This window comes from Gavialis gangeticus, unplaced genomic scaffold, assembly GCF_001723915.1.
Source record: "Gavialis gangeticus isolate Ggan-Ray unplaced genomic scaffold, GavGan_comp1, whole genome shotgun sequence".
Lineage (NCBI taxonomy): Eukaryota > Metazoa > Chordata > Crocodylia > Gavialidae > Gavialis > Gavialis gangeticus.
In genome coordinates, this window is record NW_017729030.1 from 51,667,784 (window position 1) to 51,683,222 (window position 15,439).

At 40.4% G+C, this 15,439-nt stretch overlaps 1 protein-coding gene across 11 annotated transcripts in view; it reads right to left on the reverse strand.

Annotated features, from left to right (window-relative positions):
- The window catches only part of LRBA (LPS responsive beige-like anchor protein), a 760,533-nt gene that overhangs the window by 621,552 nt on the left and 123,542 nt on the right, over window positions 1-15,439 (reverse strand). For all 11 annotated transcript variants that reach the window (XM_019522192.1, XM_019522187.1, XM_019522186.1 and 8 more), the window contains exons 7-14: window positions 13,458-13,577; window positions 10,996-11,142; window positions 9,466-9,663; window positions 8,051-8,184; window positions 6,369-6,477; window positions 6,042-6,194; window positions 4,218-4,386; window positions 680-759 (exon numbers count right to left, since the gene is read on the reverse strand). In XM_019522192.1, the coding sequence (XP_019377737.1) occupies window positions 680-759; window positions 4,218-4,386; window positions 6,042-6,194; window positions 6,369-6,477; window positions 8,051-8,184; window positions 9,466-9,663; window positions 10,996-11,142; window positions 13,458-13,577 (1,110 nt within the window). The remainder of the gene's footprint in view (window positions 1-679; window positions 760-4,217; window positions 4,387-6,041; window positions 6,195-6,368; window positions 6,478-8,050; window positions 8,185-9,465; window positions 9,664-10,995; window positions 11,143-13,457; window positions 13,578-15,439) is intronic.

Genomic DNA, 15,439 nt, shown 5'->3' on the forward strand with positions numbered 1-15,439 from the left:
AAGCAGTAGCGAAACCCACTAGCAAGGAGTTTCATCCTCCCCTAGAGGCTGGGTCCGCAAACAACCACCACCTAGTTCTGCTACTACTGTTCACTGCAATCCTGCTTCTGGTCTGCCTCATGTCATCGAGAGAAGGGGTGTCACCAGATCCCCACCAGTGGCAGCAGGACAAATGGCGGCAGTGGCTAAAATATTAATACAGCTGTTGCCTGCTCCCCTGCACAGCAGAAACACATCCCCAACAAAGTTCTGTGCCCTTAATTTTGGGCCCTAACCTGAAATCCCAAGCCTTCCAAGAGCCCCATTAGCTAAACAAAACAGTTCTCCACAGACCAGACCTTTGACCCCCTCCCCACTACAATCTATTCAGTAATACTTAACCTGACCAAGAATGACAATTTTTGTCTCCCTTGACTGAGGGTATTTCTAAAATTGCATAACAGCTCTTTTAGCAAGAACAAACTGATGATCTATTAATGCTATGACACTGGGCTCGATGCAAGAAGTCACCTTCAGTATTGTTCCATTAACTTATCGTCTTATGAAATCGTAATTAAAAAAATCCTTAGAAAATACTGTTGTGTTACACATCAGGAATACATGGCAGATGCAATCAGTTTTATACAATTCTGAGGAGAGGGAACACTGACAATACAACCTCCGCTTATGTTCACCTTACCTTCATCACCAGCTGTTTAATGAACATGAGTAAGAGTGCTCGCAGAGAAAATATCTCTTTCTGATTAGGTCGGGGTCCATCTTTAAAAAGAAAAGCAAATATTTTATGCTACACATGAAGAAAACTATACTGACATTACAGTACACGGATATATTTTTTACTTAAAAGTCTTAGAAAAGTATAAAGTATTTGTTAGTTTATATGCAAGAAGACAATCAAATGCAGTCGTTTGCTTTTGTTCCCTCATAAAACATGCTTTAGTGAAATGCACTGAATACTACGAATATGGACAGACATCTGACCAACCCTCCTTGTGCTTTTAAAGCACTCCAAAAACTGCAGGTGCAGACATACACAGTGCATGAAACACTCCAAAGCAGGTCATTTTGCCTCAAAAATAACCCCAGACAGAACAACTCTGAAACATTTCACTGTGAAGCACTACACCTTGACTATTTGGCTCTGGGTTTTTTGTGGGTTTTTTGCTTGCTTTGTCCCCCACAATCACACTGGGACTTGGTTTGGGGAAGAAGCAGGCAACTCCTGCAGGGGCTGAGGGGTAGAAATTTATGACTTCTGGGAAGTGATGGGCTGGTGAAGAGGTGGTGGCTATGTTCTCAGCATAACCAGTTGGCTTTGGCTGTCAGTTAAGTCCACTCTGGATTCTGCACCAGAACTTTCCACAGGTCCTTGTTGTCTCCTCTCCTACCCTCAAAACTGGCTTAATTACTACCCCTTTCACTACTGTGAGTTGTTGTTATGGCTTGGGACAAGAGCCCAATGCAAGGATGCCAAGGAAGATCACAGGCCCCTTCTCCCAAACTTACTAGATGCATCTCCCTATTTTTGGGGAGCTCCTTCTACTTTTCCTCTAACTTCCCCAAACCACCCATACCCAAGCTGGCTCTCTGTTACCCTACCTGCTATTGTCTCCAGTGAATGCCACCCATGAGTGCTACACACCAAACAGTTTTCCCTGGGAGAGTGCAGTCAGTGTCACTCATGTCTCCATGAGGGGCAGTGTGTAGGTAGGAGAACACTGCTGCTGTCACTGTGCTGGAGGGGTGAACCTTACAGGTGGCTGCCTGTGTTGCCCATGTCTCCTGGCAGCTAAGGCCTAGGTGCTGTGGGAGGCAGAGGGCTGGCTTGTTGCAGGTAGCTGTAGGGAAATGGTTGTGGGTATTCTGTGAGGATGAGGGAGACATGATGTTCACACACTGGTCTGGTGTGAAGTTGTGGGGACGGAGGGTCAATCAGGATGGGAAGAGTAGGAAGTGGGAAGTGAAGCACTGTGGGATGTCAGATAATCTTCCATTGCGCTGGTCATACTAACCACCACCAGCTGGTTGCCCAACCGTTATCTGAGGCACTCCCAATTGTTCCTCCGAGAGGCACTGGTAAGCAACAAAAAGCAAGCCAATCTACTAATACCACAGATAACGTCTTACCACCTGCTATTGTTTGCAAGGTTCCTGTAGGAGCTGGCTCTAGCAACATAGCCACCACCCCTTCACTAGCAAATTGCTGACCAGAAGTCATAAATAAATACCCCTCAGAATCGCTTCTTCCCCAGTTCCAGGAAAAAATGAAACAAAAGAGCAAATAGTCAAGGCACTGTTTTTATTCACTAACTGGCAATTTCAGGCAATGCAGCAGTTATTTGGGTGGACGAAGGATGGAAAAGCCAAAGCTTCCCAGAAGATGACAGCTCACCCTCCTTCCTTGCCTAAGCTTCAACAGCAATAGGTGACCGCTGTTACAGCAAGGTGCAAAAATTGCTGAAGAACATGAACCTAGAATAAAAAAATTCACACAGTGCACAAAAGTAATACAGGGAATCCTGGGAACCCCAGAGAAATAGAACAATTTGCATTTTTCACAGCATGAAGTACAGTCCCAAAAGCAGCCCTTGCAGAGATCACTCATTTGCCAATGTGGTTTAACAACATCCTAGGAAGTTTCTTCACTATCATTGATCTTAGCCAAGCCAGCTTCTGACCAGGATGTAGGAGGTGGCAAGGCACCTGTAGATTCAGCTGTGGTGTCTGGGGTCCAGGCATCATGGGGCTGAGACAGGAGATGCTGGTGCTGGGTCCGTCTAGCTGCCTTGGGGAACTTGCAGAGCTTCAGCAGGCAAGCTTTGCAGGAATGGCAATTGGGATCTTCTGGAACCTTGCAGCCATCATGGGAGGAATGCCCCGAGCCCATCAAGCTCTGAGGAACTTGGAGTCTCCACAGGGATTTTTCTGTACTCCCTATGCCAGAAAGGTGTTGATGATGTTCCTTAACAATTCCCAGTTGTTCAGGGACAGGTACTGGAAAATCCTGTAGAGATGCTCCAGCAGCCAGGACCTCACAACGAAGGAGGTCCTCTTCTTTCCATAGAACCACCAGAACAGACTTTCCATGTCCAGGAGGCAAGATTCTCAGGGAAGACAATGTCCTTCAGGAAGAGGCAACTGTAGGACTTGCCCCAGCTGCCCTATACGGCTTCTGTCTCTATGGCAACAGCCATGTAGAACAGGGAAGTTCCCTTGTAGAATTCATGCATGCAAAATTATGGGAAATAATGGATAGAATCCAGGGCACGGTCCTGCATGTTTCACCATGCTAATGGGTTCCCTTATGCTGGTATCAGCTCAGTAAAGATCTCCAGGCAGACACATGGCTCATTTTAAATCTCTGCCTTCTCTGTTTGTCATCTCATGTCCCCAAGACTATAATCTCCAAACTGCTGCTGTTCAGAAAAGCTAGTACGCAATCTGCAGGTAGTCTGAGAGAAAGCCATCCTCCATGATGTCTGAGGATGATGCCATCCATACAAGACATATTGTAGTTGGCATGCAGAGCAAGTAGCATATATTAAGGAAACTTTTAGAGAGTGCCTGACAGCCAGTCTCAGTCCCTTACACTACCATGCTTTTGTTGAGCTGGAAGAGGATGGAAAACATGCCTAGATCGGCCTGGAACTTTCTACCTCTGTCAAAAATGGAGGTAGAACCCCTGCTAGACCAGGGATTGCAAGGTGAGGAGATGGCAGGCCTCCATTCCTGGCTCCTTGAGGAAATGGTGTCACGTTGTAGCAGATGAAACCTCCTGAAGTGAAGCCAACCAGGCCCACAGCGGCAGTGAGCGCACAGCCAAGTCGGGTGGTGGTGTGATCAGACAGTCAATAAGACTCTCCCCTTAACAATCCTCAGAAGACCCCACCAACTCTGGCCTAAAAAGCAAGCTAAGAATCTCTGCTTTCTATCTTGGAAGCTGTAAAACTCTAACACAGCAGGGACTCTGGACCATTTTGAAGTGGGAGATTTGATGCACTTCAAAAGAATGTCTGTCCATAATATAACTGTCCTAATAGAATTCCTATTAAATTCAGTCTTATAAATCCATACGTTAAAATTGGTCTTAACTTCTCAAGTTAAACTATTTTGTTTTGCCATTCTTTTGCAAGTCAACCACTGCAATACCAAAGAGGATGTAAAAATTGGTCAAAAAACTACTTTGCTAATGAAAGGTAAAGTAAATGTAGACATACCTAATCCTTTTGGAGTGATTCCACTACGATCTTGAGGATTCACTACCCAGTAGTAATACTTTAAAGTGTGCATTACCAGAAGAACTGTCCCAACTCGCCGAATTGCATTATATATGTTAACAGTGCCAATGAACTCAGTAGACAGGTACGTGTACAAGATCAACTGAACCTACATCACCCAGTAAGGAAGTAAAAATGTCAATTAAACATTCACAGGAACAGGGAGATGAGTTAAAATACTAGTCATAGGCACGTGACCAGTATTTTAACTATTATGACTAAAAACTAGGAAAACTTAACAACTGTTGAAACGCAGGGTACCTATACATGAGTAGCAAAGCTACTCTGACATGCTATAGTTACAGGCCATTGCAGTAGGCTCAATTAATCAAGTCTGATGAAACATGGTAATTACCACAGTCCAGCAGACTCCAGCGTCTCTGTGCTTAAAAATCATGGGGAGGAAAGGAGGAGGGCTTTAACTAAAGCTCGAATTAACTTTAGTTAAAGTGACCCTGCTACCATTTTTAAGCATGGGGACACTGATACATGAGACACTCCAGGAACTTTAATTAGAGCTCCCCACAACCTCTTCCCCACTCCTGGAGCACATGTATAAACATCCTAGGAGTTTAGATTGATTTGGCCACACGCCTCATCGTACTTGGATTTTTTGTTAAAGCCCCAGCTTGTGGAGTCACACAGGGTCAAGGAATTGCACTTAACATGGTGCCAAATTTAATGTCATTATTTGTCAACCCTAGCCTCAGCTCTGGGGAATGTAACTCAGGTGTAGTTTTTAAAAGGTTTGGGGCTGACAATAAAAGCATTTTCATCCAGCTGCAAGAACAACAATTTTATATCACTACCCTCACCTAGGGCAAAACAACAGGACACTTAAGATTTCTAGTACAACAGCTGTGAGAAAGAGAAGGGAAAAAACATATCCATGTTTGTAAAAGTATCGGTACAGATACTGCTGCTGACATGAATGCACATCTTAATGATTAAAGGGACTGACAAATTTAAGCAACCTTTCAAAAACTGTTTTTTACTATGCTGTACTTGGTTTGTTCTGATCAGACCTGAAAAAAGTCTTCCATTTGAAAGCTTGTCTACCTATGCCCACTATTCAGTTGGTCCAATAAAAGATATCACCTTAAAAAATCCTTTCCTCTCAACCATATTATTTGAATGTGTTCAATTAAGAAGCCTGAAAATTAATTTTGCTAATACCAAACCAGGTACATTACTGTATAACAACTTTCTAGGAACCCGGGTCTCTTTCCATCATTTTTGGAATATTTGCTATTTATTTTCGTGTTTTTCTGTTAATAAAATAAGTCTTTTTGCTCATGTTCTAGCATTCACTGTACTTGTACTGACTAGAAATTAGTAGAGAACTATAAGTAAATAATTTTAAACCCCAAAATATTTTACACACTTAGTCAACCTTTAGTATCACTGTAATGATAGATACTTGGTTTACAACATGACTAAATGTGGAATCAATTGATGAAGTTCCATTAAGCTCTATATTCTTGCCGTAACAGAAGAGCAAATGGAACTGTCAGAGAATAGCACTCTATTTTAAATAGATTCTTAACTGGCGTGATGCAAATAATCTTGTGCTACAGATCAAAATGTTTAAAACAACAATGCACTCTTTAGGCAGAGATTACTTTCATACAGTATTTAGAACAGAGACACCCTTGATCCTGATGGGGCTTTGGGTGCCACTAAAATAAATAATTAGGAATAAAATGAATGAAGTGCATCTGATCCTGAAACAGCACTCAAATAACAAAAATAAAAACATTTTACCTTTGCTGGGGTATGAATCCATATTGCTGGATTAAGAAGAATGTGATCACAAAGCTGCTTGAGCAAGGGCACTCCATTGTGCAAGTTACTCAAGTATTTAGCAAAGGCAAGGCATAGTTCTAGCACAGCTCGGGTAACATGGACTTTGGAAGACTAAAAAAAAGAAAACAAAAGAAAAAGAAGGATTTACTTAGGCTAGCCTTTATCAAACTGTTTTAAAATTTTGTGATGAAAAAATATTAACATGCTAGGTTTTGCAGGTGAGGGGGATAGGATAAGAAAGAAGTTCAGTAAGCCAATACTGGGTAAGCACTGATTTTGGTTTACCTTTTCCAGACTATATCCTATCACATGGAAGCCCTTACAGGAAAGCATCTGTTCTTGCATAGCAATGGAGTTCTTCAGTAACTCCATGATGAAAGCCAACAACGTGGAACTGCAAAATGTAGCGCATTAAAAAAATAAGATATTCACTTTCTTCTTAAAGAAATAGCATGAGGTTCACAGGCATTAAATAGAAAAAGCTCCTAGTAGAGCACCTTCCTTTTACAGTACATACATTCATTTAACATGATTTAAGTGGTTAGATTAATATTTGAAATTATCTAAAGACTATGAAAATATATTTAAGACTGTAAGAAGCCAATCTATTTCACAGCTTCAATCAGTTTTTCTTCATCTTCAAATCCTGGACTTAGTGATACCCACCCAGTGGTAAAATGCTTTTAAAGCAAGTGATCTCAGGAAGTTTGCACTTTCATCTTGCTGTTTTATATTTCACTTTTACTTTCAGATTGAAATGTTCTACTGTACAAAAGACCTGTATTCCATTCCAACTGCCATTGACTTGGTTTCAGGCCAGATGCTGCTGGAATCAACCGCTCAGAGTGCCTAAGAGGCATTGCTTTTTTATCATTCCTAAACCGGCTGAGAAATTCCCATAAAGTTCAGCCACTGGATGCTTGCTTGCAAAAAAGCAATGAAATTAAGAAAACTCTCAATTTACAAGTTTAACAGTAACACTGAAGGGAGAAAAGGAATTTCTACATCTTTGTCTGTAGAAATTCATTAATGGGGATTCAAAAAATGTCTGTCTTTTTTATTTGTTGTTTCCTTTTGAAAGTCAGCTTGAACTCTACCTCAAAATAGGCTTTTCTGTTTATTTTGTTTTATTTCTTCCAACGTATAAAGGTATTCATTTCTTTGTTTGAATACCTTGCTAAAAGTTTTGTTCAATTAGGGACATTCTGATCTGCTACTCTCCTCTACTCACTACTTTCACCAACTCCTAGTCCATGAATAAACACATACATTTAAAAACAAAAAACTTATACTGTTTTATTAACAAGCACATAACTGCCTAAGTAAGAGCTATTATAAGGCCCAAGTATAAGAAGTCAGGTTAAGGTTTTACAAATGACTTTACACGCTTATCACTGCATTAATTTTAGCGTTGTTTTACTTCTGTGCCTCTCAACCATTACAAAGCAAGGGACTCTTTTTAGTAAAAAGAAATTAATAAATATCAACGAGTTCATTAGTTTTAATGAAATATATGTTCTTAAACTTAAGCCTCTCTGGCCTACTGTTGGTTAATACCTGATGCTGTTGTGGTCTATGTATCTGTTTCCATGCACAGCTGCAATCATAACGCAAAATAATCCTGACTTTAGTTCAAGGTCCTGTGTAGGCAAAAGACCTCTGGTGCTGAAAACACAGTGTGTCCAAACAATAGTACCATAATGGCATTAAGCTTCCACTTTACATCTAACAGAAACAGGCATGTTCACGTGCGTAAACTGGCTATTTTAACTATGTCTATTATTCACTGTGTATTTCTATCTAATGTACAGTAACTTCAATTTATAGTACATATATGCGTCTGAAAAAATTTTCTATTACTTGTAACTTTAGTTTCAGGAAAAATGTTCTTGGATAATTTAAATTAAGAAAAAGATCATTTCATTTCAATAGAAGAGTGGAAAACTAAAGTATCTAGACACACTCACCAAACAGTTGCATCAACTTCATCCAATGAGTATTGCCTATAGTCTAACTGTGCAAACAGAGGAAAAAGTACCTGCACTCCTCCAACTGAATGCATAGCACTTTGGATGGAGTGAGTTAAGACTGCTTTCACATCCTAACAAAGAAGGAAAACAAAAAAAAATTAAAACCTTTTTCACAACTCATTTTAAAAATGATGGTTTGATAGAAAGTCAAGAGCATCTTTCTTAAGAAATTGGACTGATACCATATTGCTATAAAAAGGCTACCCTGGGAGAAGTCCCTACTGCAGGGGTGTCAAAGGCCTGCAGGCCAGATCCAAAGCATGAGTTGCTGGACCTACTCCATGCTCTGGCCCCCGCCACACATGCAATGTGCAGTGCAGGGGCTGAGCCCTGTGCTGCAGGCACTACTGGGGACCAGCATGGGGTGCATGCTCCATGCAGCACATTGCCAGACCCCAAACCAATGCACATAACAGCTCCAGTCACCTGTGCTGCCTGCAGTGCTGGGTCTAGCCTATGCACCACATGCAACTCTTCTCCTGTACCAGCTCTGTGGGGTGGCATGTACAGTGCGCAGGCTGGACCTCACACTGCAACCACTTCACAGGGGGTTAAGTCACAGCCCAGGCCACTGACTCAGGGATGCTCACCTGGCCGCCAGGGCTGGAAGACTGTGACACCCCTGCCCTACTATGATGCCTTAAAAAAAAACAAATCATGGCTCCTGCTAAAAGGACAGGTCCAAGAGGGGCCCAAAGTAAGGTCTTTCTACCGCTGTAGTGAATTACAGTGTTAGAGACCCTGGCATAGTAGAAGGAATAGTTAGAAGAGAATGTCCTCAGGGATAGGAATCTGGACTGTCAGATTCTGAGTGGGATGGAATGGAGAATGAGGAAAAAGCCTGTGCGCAAAAGTTGAAATAATATCTTTGGTACGAGTTTGTTTTTTTAAGCACATAATCTTACTGAAAAAGGATCACATTGAGATTTGAGGATGAAAATATGTACAAGTTCATTTAGGGAAAGAATGGATGGCACAACCGCACCCAAATGAGGGCATGTGGTCCTAGTTGTTCATGAAAAAACTGAGCTATGCACTGAAAGGAAGCAACATGGGCTTGAGGAGAATGGGTATGGCACGTGATGCATTTCTGGAGATAGTAAGGAAGGAGGCGTCTGATTTAAGGCAGTAGTAAGAACACAGAGAAGTGATAGTTTGAAGAGCTATGTGCAGTTCTTTGCAACTCCTCCAGTATAAGAGGACAAGCAAGGAGAAAGGCAGAGTTTTGTTAGTTTTTACTTCTCCATGTATTATTAGGGCCCCTGTACCTCAGAGGTCTGAAAATCATGTTTTCAGGACCTGACAAACACACCATTTTTCTTCTCAGAAAATCAGCCAAAATGTCAAAATACCTGCAGCATGAGGGCATGTGGAGAATGAACAAAGATAGATGAGTTATCCTTGGGTGAGGATTCTAAACAGAGCTGTGCATCTGTAGCCCTTGGATTGTACATGAAAGCAATTGCACTGGAGAGTTTGCCATCATACAGCAACATTTTGTGATGCTCAGCAAGAAATAGATCACTTTCTGCCTTGAATTTGAATGTTCCCTGGAAAGGTGGAGAAAGAGGGAGGAAAGAGAAACACATTAAAAGGTTACTTGCCCAAAGGGACAGTCATTAGAAACAACACAAATACTGATGAAAATCACAGGATTTCTCCTCCTCAACTCTAGCAACATGCAAGAAGAAAACAATCCCACTATGAATATTTGTAGTTCAGGACTGATTTTATAGTTAGTATTATATAACTTCTTTGCCCCAGAATGACACTACCCACCAGGGAAGGGTAGTGTCATTTAAACTTCTCCTTTAGATTAAAAAAAACTTTAGTAAGTAATACTGCCTTCTATTAAAAAATGTTCACTCAAAACACTGTTTAATATTTGGGATAGGGATGAAGTGAGGACCATTCTTCCATCATGTGTTTGTACAGCTCCTAGGGCATATTGCGATCTGCCTAGAGCCCAAAGCTACTACAATAAAGATAAGTCAGTGTAACAAAAGTACACCACAGTAGTAGCCTTGCTACTCATTTTTTCTTCAGTGTGTTGAATTAGGCATCACGATACTAGCCTGCATAAGGAAATGGATCTCAAAGCAATTAATATTTAGCATTTTATTCACTTAGTATGTGAACAGATAAATCAATAATACCTAGTTAAGAGAGAAGAGTTACTCCATATGAGCTGCTGCACAGTAATTAGATTGTGTGCTCACTCAAACCTGTGCTAAACAGAAGCTAAAACCAGGGCAGTTTATATCTGAAACAACTGTCTTACTACCACAGGACAGAGTGAACAAATAAAACAGTTACCCCACATGATGAATTAACCCACAGTAATTTCCCCCTTTAATTTGATATATAATTTGTTCATTCATCCTCAGACAACAACTTCCTTCCCTATTATTCTCACTCCCAGCAATAGAAGACTTTTGCCCATACCCATCAACAGAAGCAGGAACTGAGAAATGAAAAATGGAGATACTTATTTTAACCTAGTTTTAGCATCAAATTTAATAAGTTACTGTTTGAAGTGGTGTTTGTCTAAAACATAGATAGCCTTTTTTGACACTAGCAACCATGTCCATTGTGTTGTTTCCAATGGCACACTGAATTTGATTGGGAATGCAATAATTTCATGTCCATGACAAACTTTTCCTACTATTTATTAGTTCTCTCTCTTTCCCCTTTTAAGTATTATAACTGTTAATTAATAATTAATCAATCATTAATTAATCTATAAATATATGTAACAGTTTAATAAACAGAAATTGCCTTGTAAGAAAACTGGTACATGCAATTGCCATAGAAATCTCAAAAACCTCCAGAAATTGATTGAAAGAAACCTTTCAAAAATTATTACTTCAACTCCAAGATACCTTGTATCCCAGCCCAAGCTGATAAATGGCAAAGATCTGAGCAGCATTAAGAGCCTCACTGAAAAGGTAAACAGCTGTCATTTGTCCACAAAAAACTCGATTGGCATCTGCTGTTTCTGAAGAACCCAGGAAGCATTTATCAAATGTCTGAAAACAGAACAGAGAATCAAGTTACACTAAATATAAAACAAAAAAAATTAAAATAAAATAAATAATCAAATTGATTAAATCTGAACTACGCAAGTATAAATCAATTGTTTAGATATTTATTAATGTTAGGAAGATATTTTATTTGATCAGGATAAACATTTTTTAAGCAAGTATAAGGCTGGTTGCTCGGGTCCATAACATTTTCATAAGGTTACATGAAAAATTAAATATTTTTTTTCCAAAAGAGGTCATTAAGTGGGTATTTTTTTTTAGAGTCAAACAACTACAAAACATTTTCTGCTAATTTAGAGATTAAGCAATTCCTGAAATTTGAGGAAAACATGTTTTATATTTACTAATACAAAAATAAGATATCCTTAACAGTTTTAGTGCATCTAAACAAGGATGTACCTACAAGAACACATGTGGAAGACAAAAAAAAAACCAACAAAAGACCCCCAAAGAAACAAAAACACTAAACTCTTAATTAATATCCAACATCAGAGAAGTCAGATAACTCATAGTACAAGGGTAAGAGTCTTATTAACAGGACTTTTCTCCCCCATGTTTTAGAAGAGCAAAAACCAGACAATGGAGAGTAGGAAAGTTGAGACAATCTTCTTGTTCTCCTATGTGGCTGAATCTCGTATACATTTAAACATATGCATAACTAATTTGGGAAGTAGTGAATAGACCACTTATTCACATAATGCAATACAACTATTTAGGCACTTGCAGAATCAAGCCTATTGGGTTTGCTGACCATCAAGTCACTGATGAAATGGCATATATTACCAGCTACAGAGATGGACAATGATGGAAAGAGGAATTAAATTATGTTGAAGGATCCCATTAAAGCAAAACAAAACCCCCAAAAAACAAAACATTTTACAAACCTATCACAGCAAGGATATCAATGATGGGTGAGCAAAATGGGATGTATTAGATTCAGATTCAACCCAAATCGGGGACAGTAATTCAATTAGTTGATTCAGATCACTGTCCCCAATTCGATTCAGCCAAATCCAAATCTGAAAATTCAATACTGATTGGGAGAATCAGCGTTTTAGTCATAAACACAGCTTTAAAAGTTTTTTCTACATATCTCAGTTCTGGGCGCTGCACTTCAAGAGGGACATGGAGAACCTGGAGAGGGTCCAGAGGAGGCCATTCATATGGTTGAGGGCCTCTGTGGCCAGCCCTATGAGAAAAAGGCTGAGGGACCTGAATCTCTTTAGTCACCGCAAGAGGAGGCTGAGGGGGAATCTTGTGGCTGCCTACAACCTTATCAGGGGCCAGCAGCAGGGACTCGGGGAAAGTCTGTTCACCAGCGCCCCCCTTGGAGTCACAAGGAACAATGGCCACAAGCTGAGGGAGGATAGGTTTAGGTTAGATATTAGGAAGAACTACTTCACGGTAAGGGTGGCCAGAGCCTGGAATAGGCTTCCCAGAGAGGTGGTGCTCTCACCTTCCCTGGAAATCTTCAAGAGGAGACTAGATAGGCACCTGGCTGGGGTCTTATGACCCCTGCCACCCCTAGTGCTCCTTCCTGCCCATGGCAGGGGGTCGGACTCGATGATCTGTCTAGGTCCCTTCCGACTCATTGATTCTATGATTCTACGATTCTATGATTCAAGGTACCAGCATGAACACTGCAATGCTGGGTCGGATGGAGTGTCCCACAGGAGCACGAGGTGGCCCCCCCATGTGCTCGGCAGCAAACCCAGAAGTGGACTGGAAGTACTCCCGGGTCCGCCAGGGAGTGCGCTGGGGGCTCCCCCCTGCACCCCCGCAGCTCGGCAATCAGCTGCAGGGAGACCCTGGGTGCCCCCTCAGACCCAGGAGGCAGGGGGACACAGAGGGGCCCTCCAGCGTGCTCCCCAGTGGAGACAGAAGTGAACCGGAAATGCTTCTGGTCCTCTTCTGGGCCTGCTGCTGAGCATGCTGGGGAGCCTGTGAGCTCCTGTGTTATGCTCCACCTGCCCCAGCATCGCAGTATTCACAAGCCGCCTGGTACCCTGAGGTATGTAGAAAAAACATGTAAAGCTGTGTCTATATCTGAATCTCCAAATCTTTCTGAAACAAGTTGGAGGGTTCTGATTCGATTCAGAGAGATTAAATGGTCTCCTGATTCGATTTGGCTTCAGAGATTTGGCTACCGAATCGGGCCGAATCTCTGTCAAATTGAATCAGGGACTGAAGCTTTGCACAGCCCTAATATCAATGTTTAACAATATTCTTTTAAAATAATAACAACAAAAGTTGTTGCTATTCCAAATAAAGTGAAATAATACAAAATTAAAGTTACTTACATCACTGGTGTTAACAAACCACGTTATTTCTCCATATGATGCCAATTCCCCATTCACATAACATCGAAGTTCACTGTTCTTCCAACGGTTGTAGATGTGAACTATAGTAACCATATACCACTGAATAATAAAAAAAACCCTGCTGATATACTGAGTCTTTATAAAAGTATGTTGTTAGATCATAGAAAAAACCTTAGTTGTTATGAATTCAATGACTACTAACAAGTTTCTTTATGTTAAAAAAATGGAAAAGATGAAAAGTTCATTGCTGGCCTGGTCTAACTCACTGCACCCAAGAAAATGTCCAGTCACCCTATGACAAACAGTTGTACGATTTTAGAGAGATATATAACCACAACTCAGAACTTTTCTTTTGACAGCATGATGAACACTATTTATGTCAAAACCTTGGCAAAAGACTATAACTTGATTTGTTAATATGTTTAAACTTTGTTTCACTTAAGATTTGCAATAGTTCATCATCCTCTGATTCCAAAGAGCTGCAAGGATCATTCAAAAGTTTAAAGAATCTCAAAGGAGTATGTGTCAAATAGTCAGAAACAGAATCCATATTTACAGCAAGGGAGTACTGATAAGGGATTCCAAAGGAAGTCTGGAAGAGGCCCATTCTCCCACAATATGTTTACAACCATTTCTGCAGAAACACTGGAATAACACTTCATTTGACAAAGCAAATATTTTTGCTGGCGTGTTAAATATGCAAGAAAACCTTAGACAATAACAATGTCAGTTAAATTGAATCATGACATTCTACAGAACTTTTTTATAAAATATGGGGCTAACTCATAACAACTGTGAGGAAGACAGGTTCTGGATAATATGACTAGTTATAATCAATGTGATGACTTCTCTTATGATCCATCTTGCTTCATTCACACTGACTTGAAAAAAACAGATTTGCTTTAAGGCTCAAAGGAGACTTAGGAAAAAAAAGCATGTTTGGAAAATAAGTTAAATAATATACATTCACATTTTATTAAACCTTAGTTGTCTAAGCAGGATGCTAAGTGGTGTTTAAAATGTGTTAACTGGTTGTTGCTAGCCTAAAGAGAACAAATATAAATCATAACCACTAAGGACATACAGCCAATAGTCCACCAGGAGAAAATCATAGCCTGCATCTTTTACCCAGGTCCTTCTTAATCCCATCCATACATGTCTAGAAAGCAGACTCTTAAAACCAACAGGCCCAAAATTAAAAGAAGGATAACAGTAGCATGTATCAGGAGAACAAGCCGAGAACTGAGAGGAATCAGCATTTGGCCCATGGCAGCCTGAGCAATCCATCACTTCTGTTGAAGACTTAACAGAACTTGTGAAGGAAAGAGAGAGATGAAACTGGAAAGCAGCAGTAAGTTTGAACAAAAGTGAGCAAGAAAGATAAATTCATCTTAGAATATTCAGGACTGCTATATGTATTGAGACTAGCTAGGGATAGATTATGCAGGACTTAATTCCTTTTGGTACATCTGCAGTTTTTCTATTTTGCTCCCTCTCCCACCCTCTTCTGTTCTTTTTTTTTTTTAAGGTCAATATGCTGGTGTAGTTTAAAGTTTAAACAAATTAAGCTCTATTAATCCACTGAACACCATACACAATAACCAGGAAAGTTCATTTATACTTCCCCAGTAGGTTCTCAAATTCCTCATACCCATTAAAACCTTCCTATCTCTCCTACAACTTCTCATAAATGCCAAAAATCATGTGGAAACACACAGGCCAAGATAATCAAGTTATCCTACACAGGACAACTCAGACAGCTAGCTTATTAACTTGTCTCTCTGAAGAGTAGGGCATTCTTACTTAACTACACTTTCATTGTGAAGGTGGAAGCCTACATTTTATTTTGCATTAACCTTCAGTGCTGTAAAGTCCTGGTTACCAGTGCCAGCTGGTTGAAGACACATTATCTCTTGCCTGAGTGAGTTAGAATGATTAACCTATGCCATATCTTATGATTT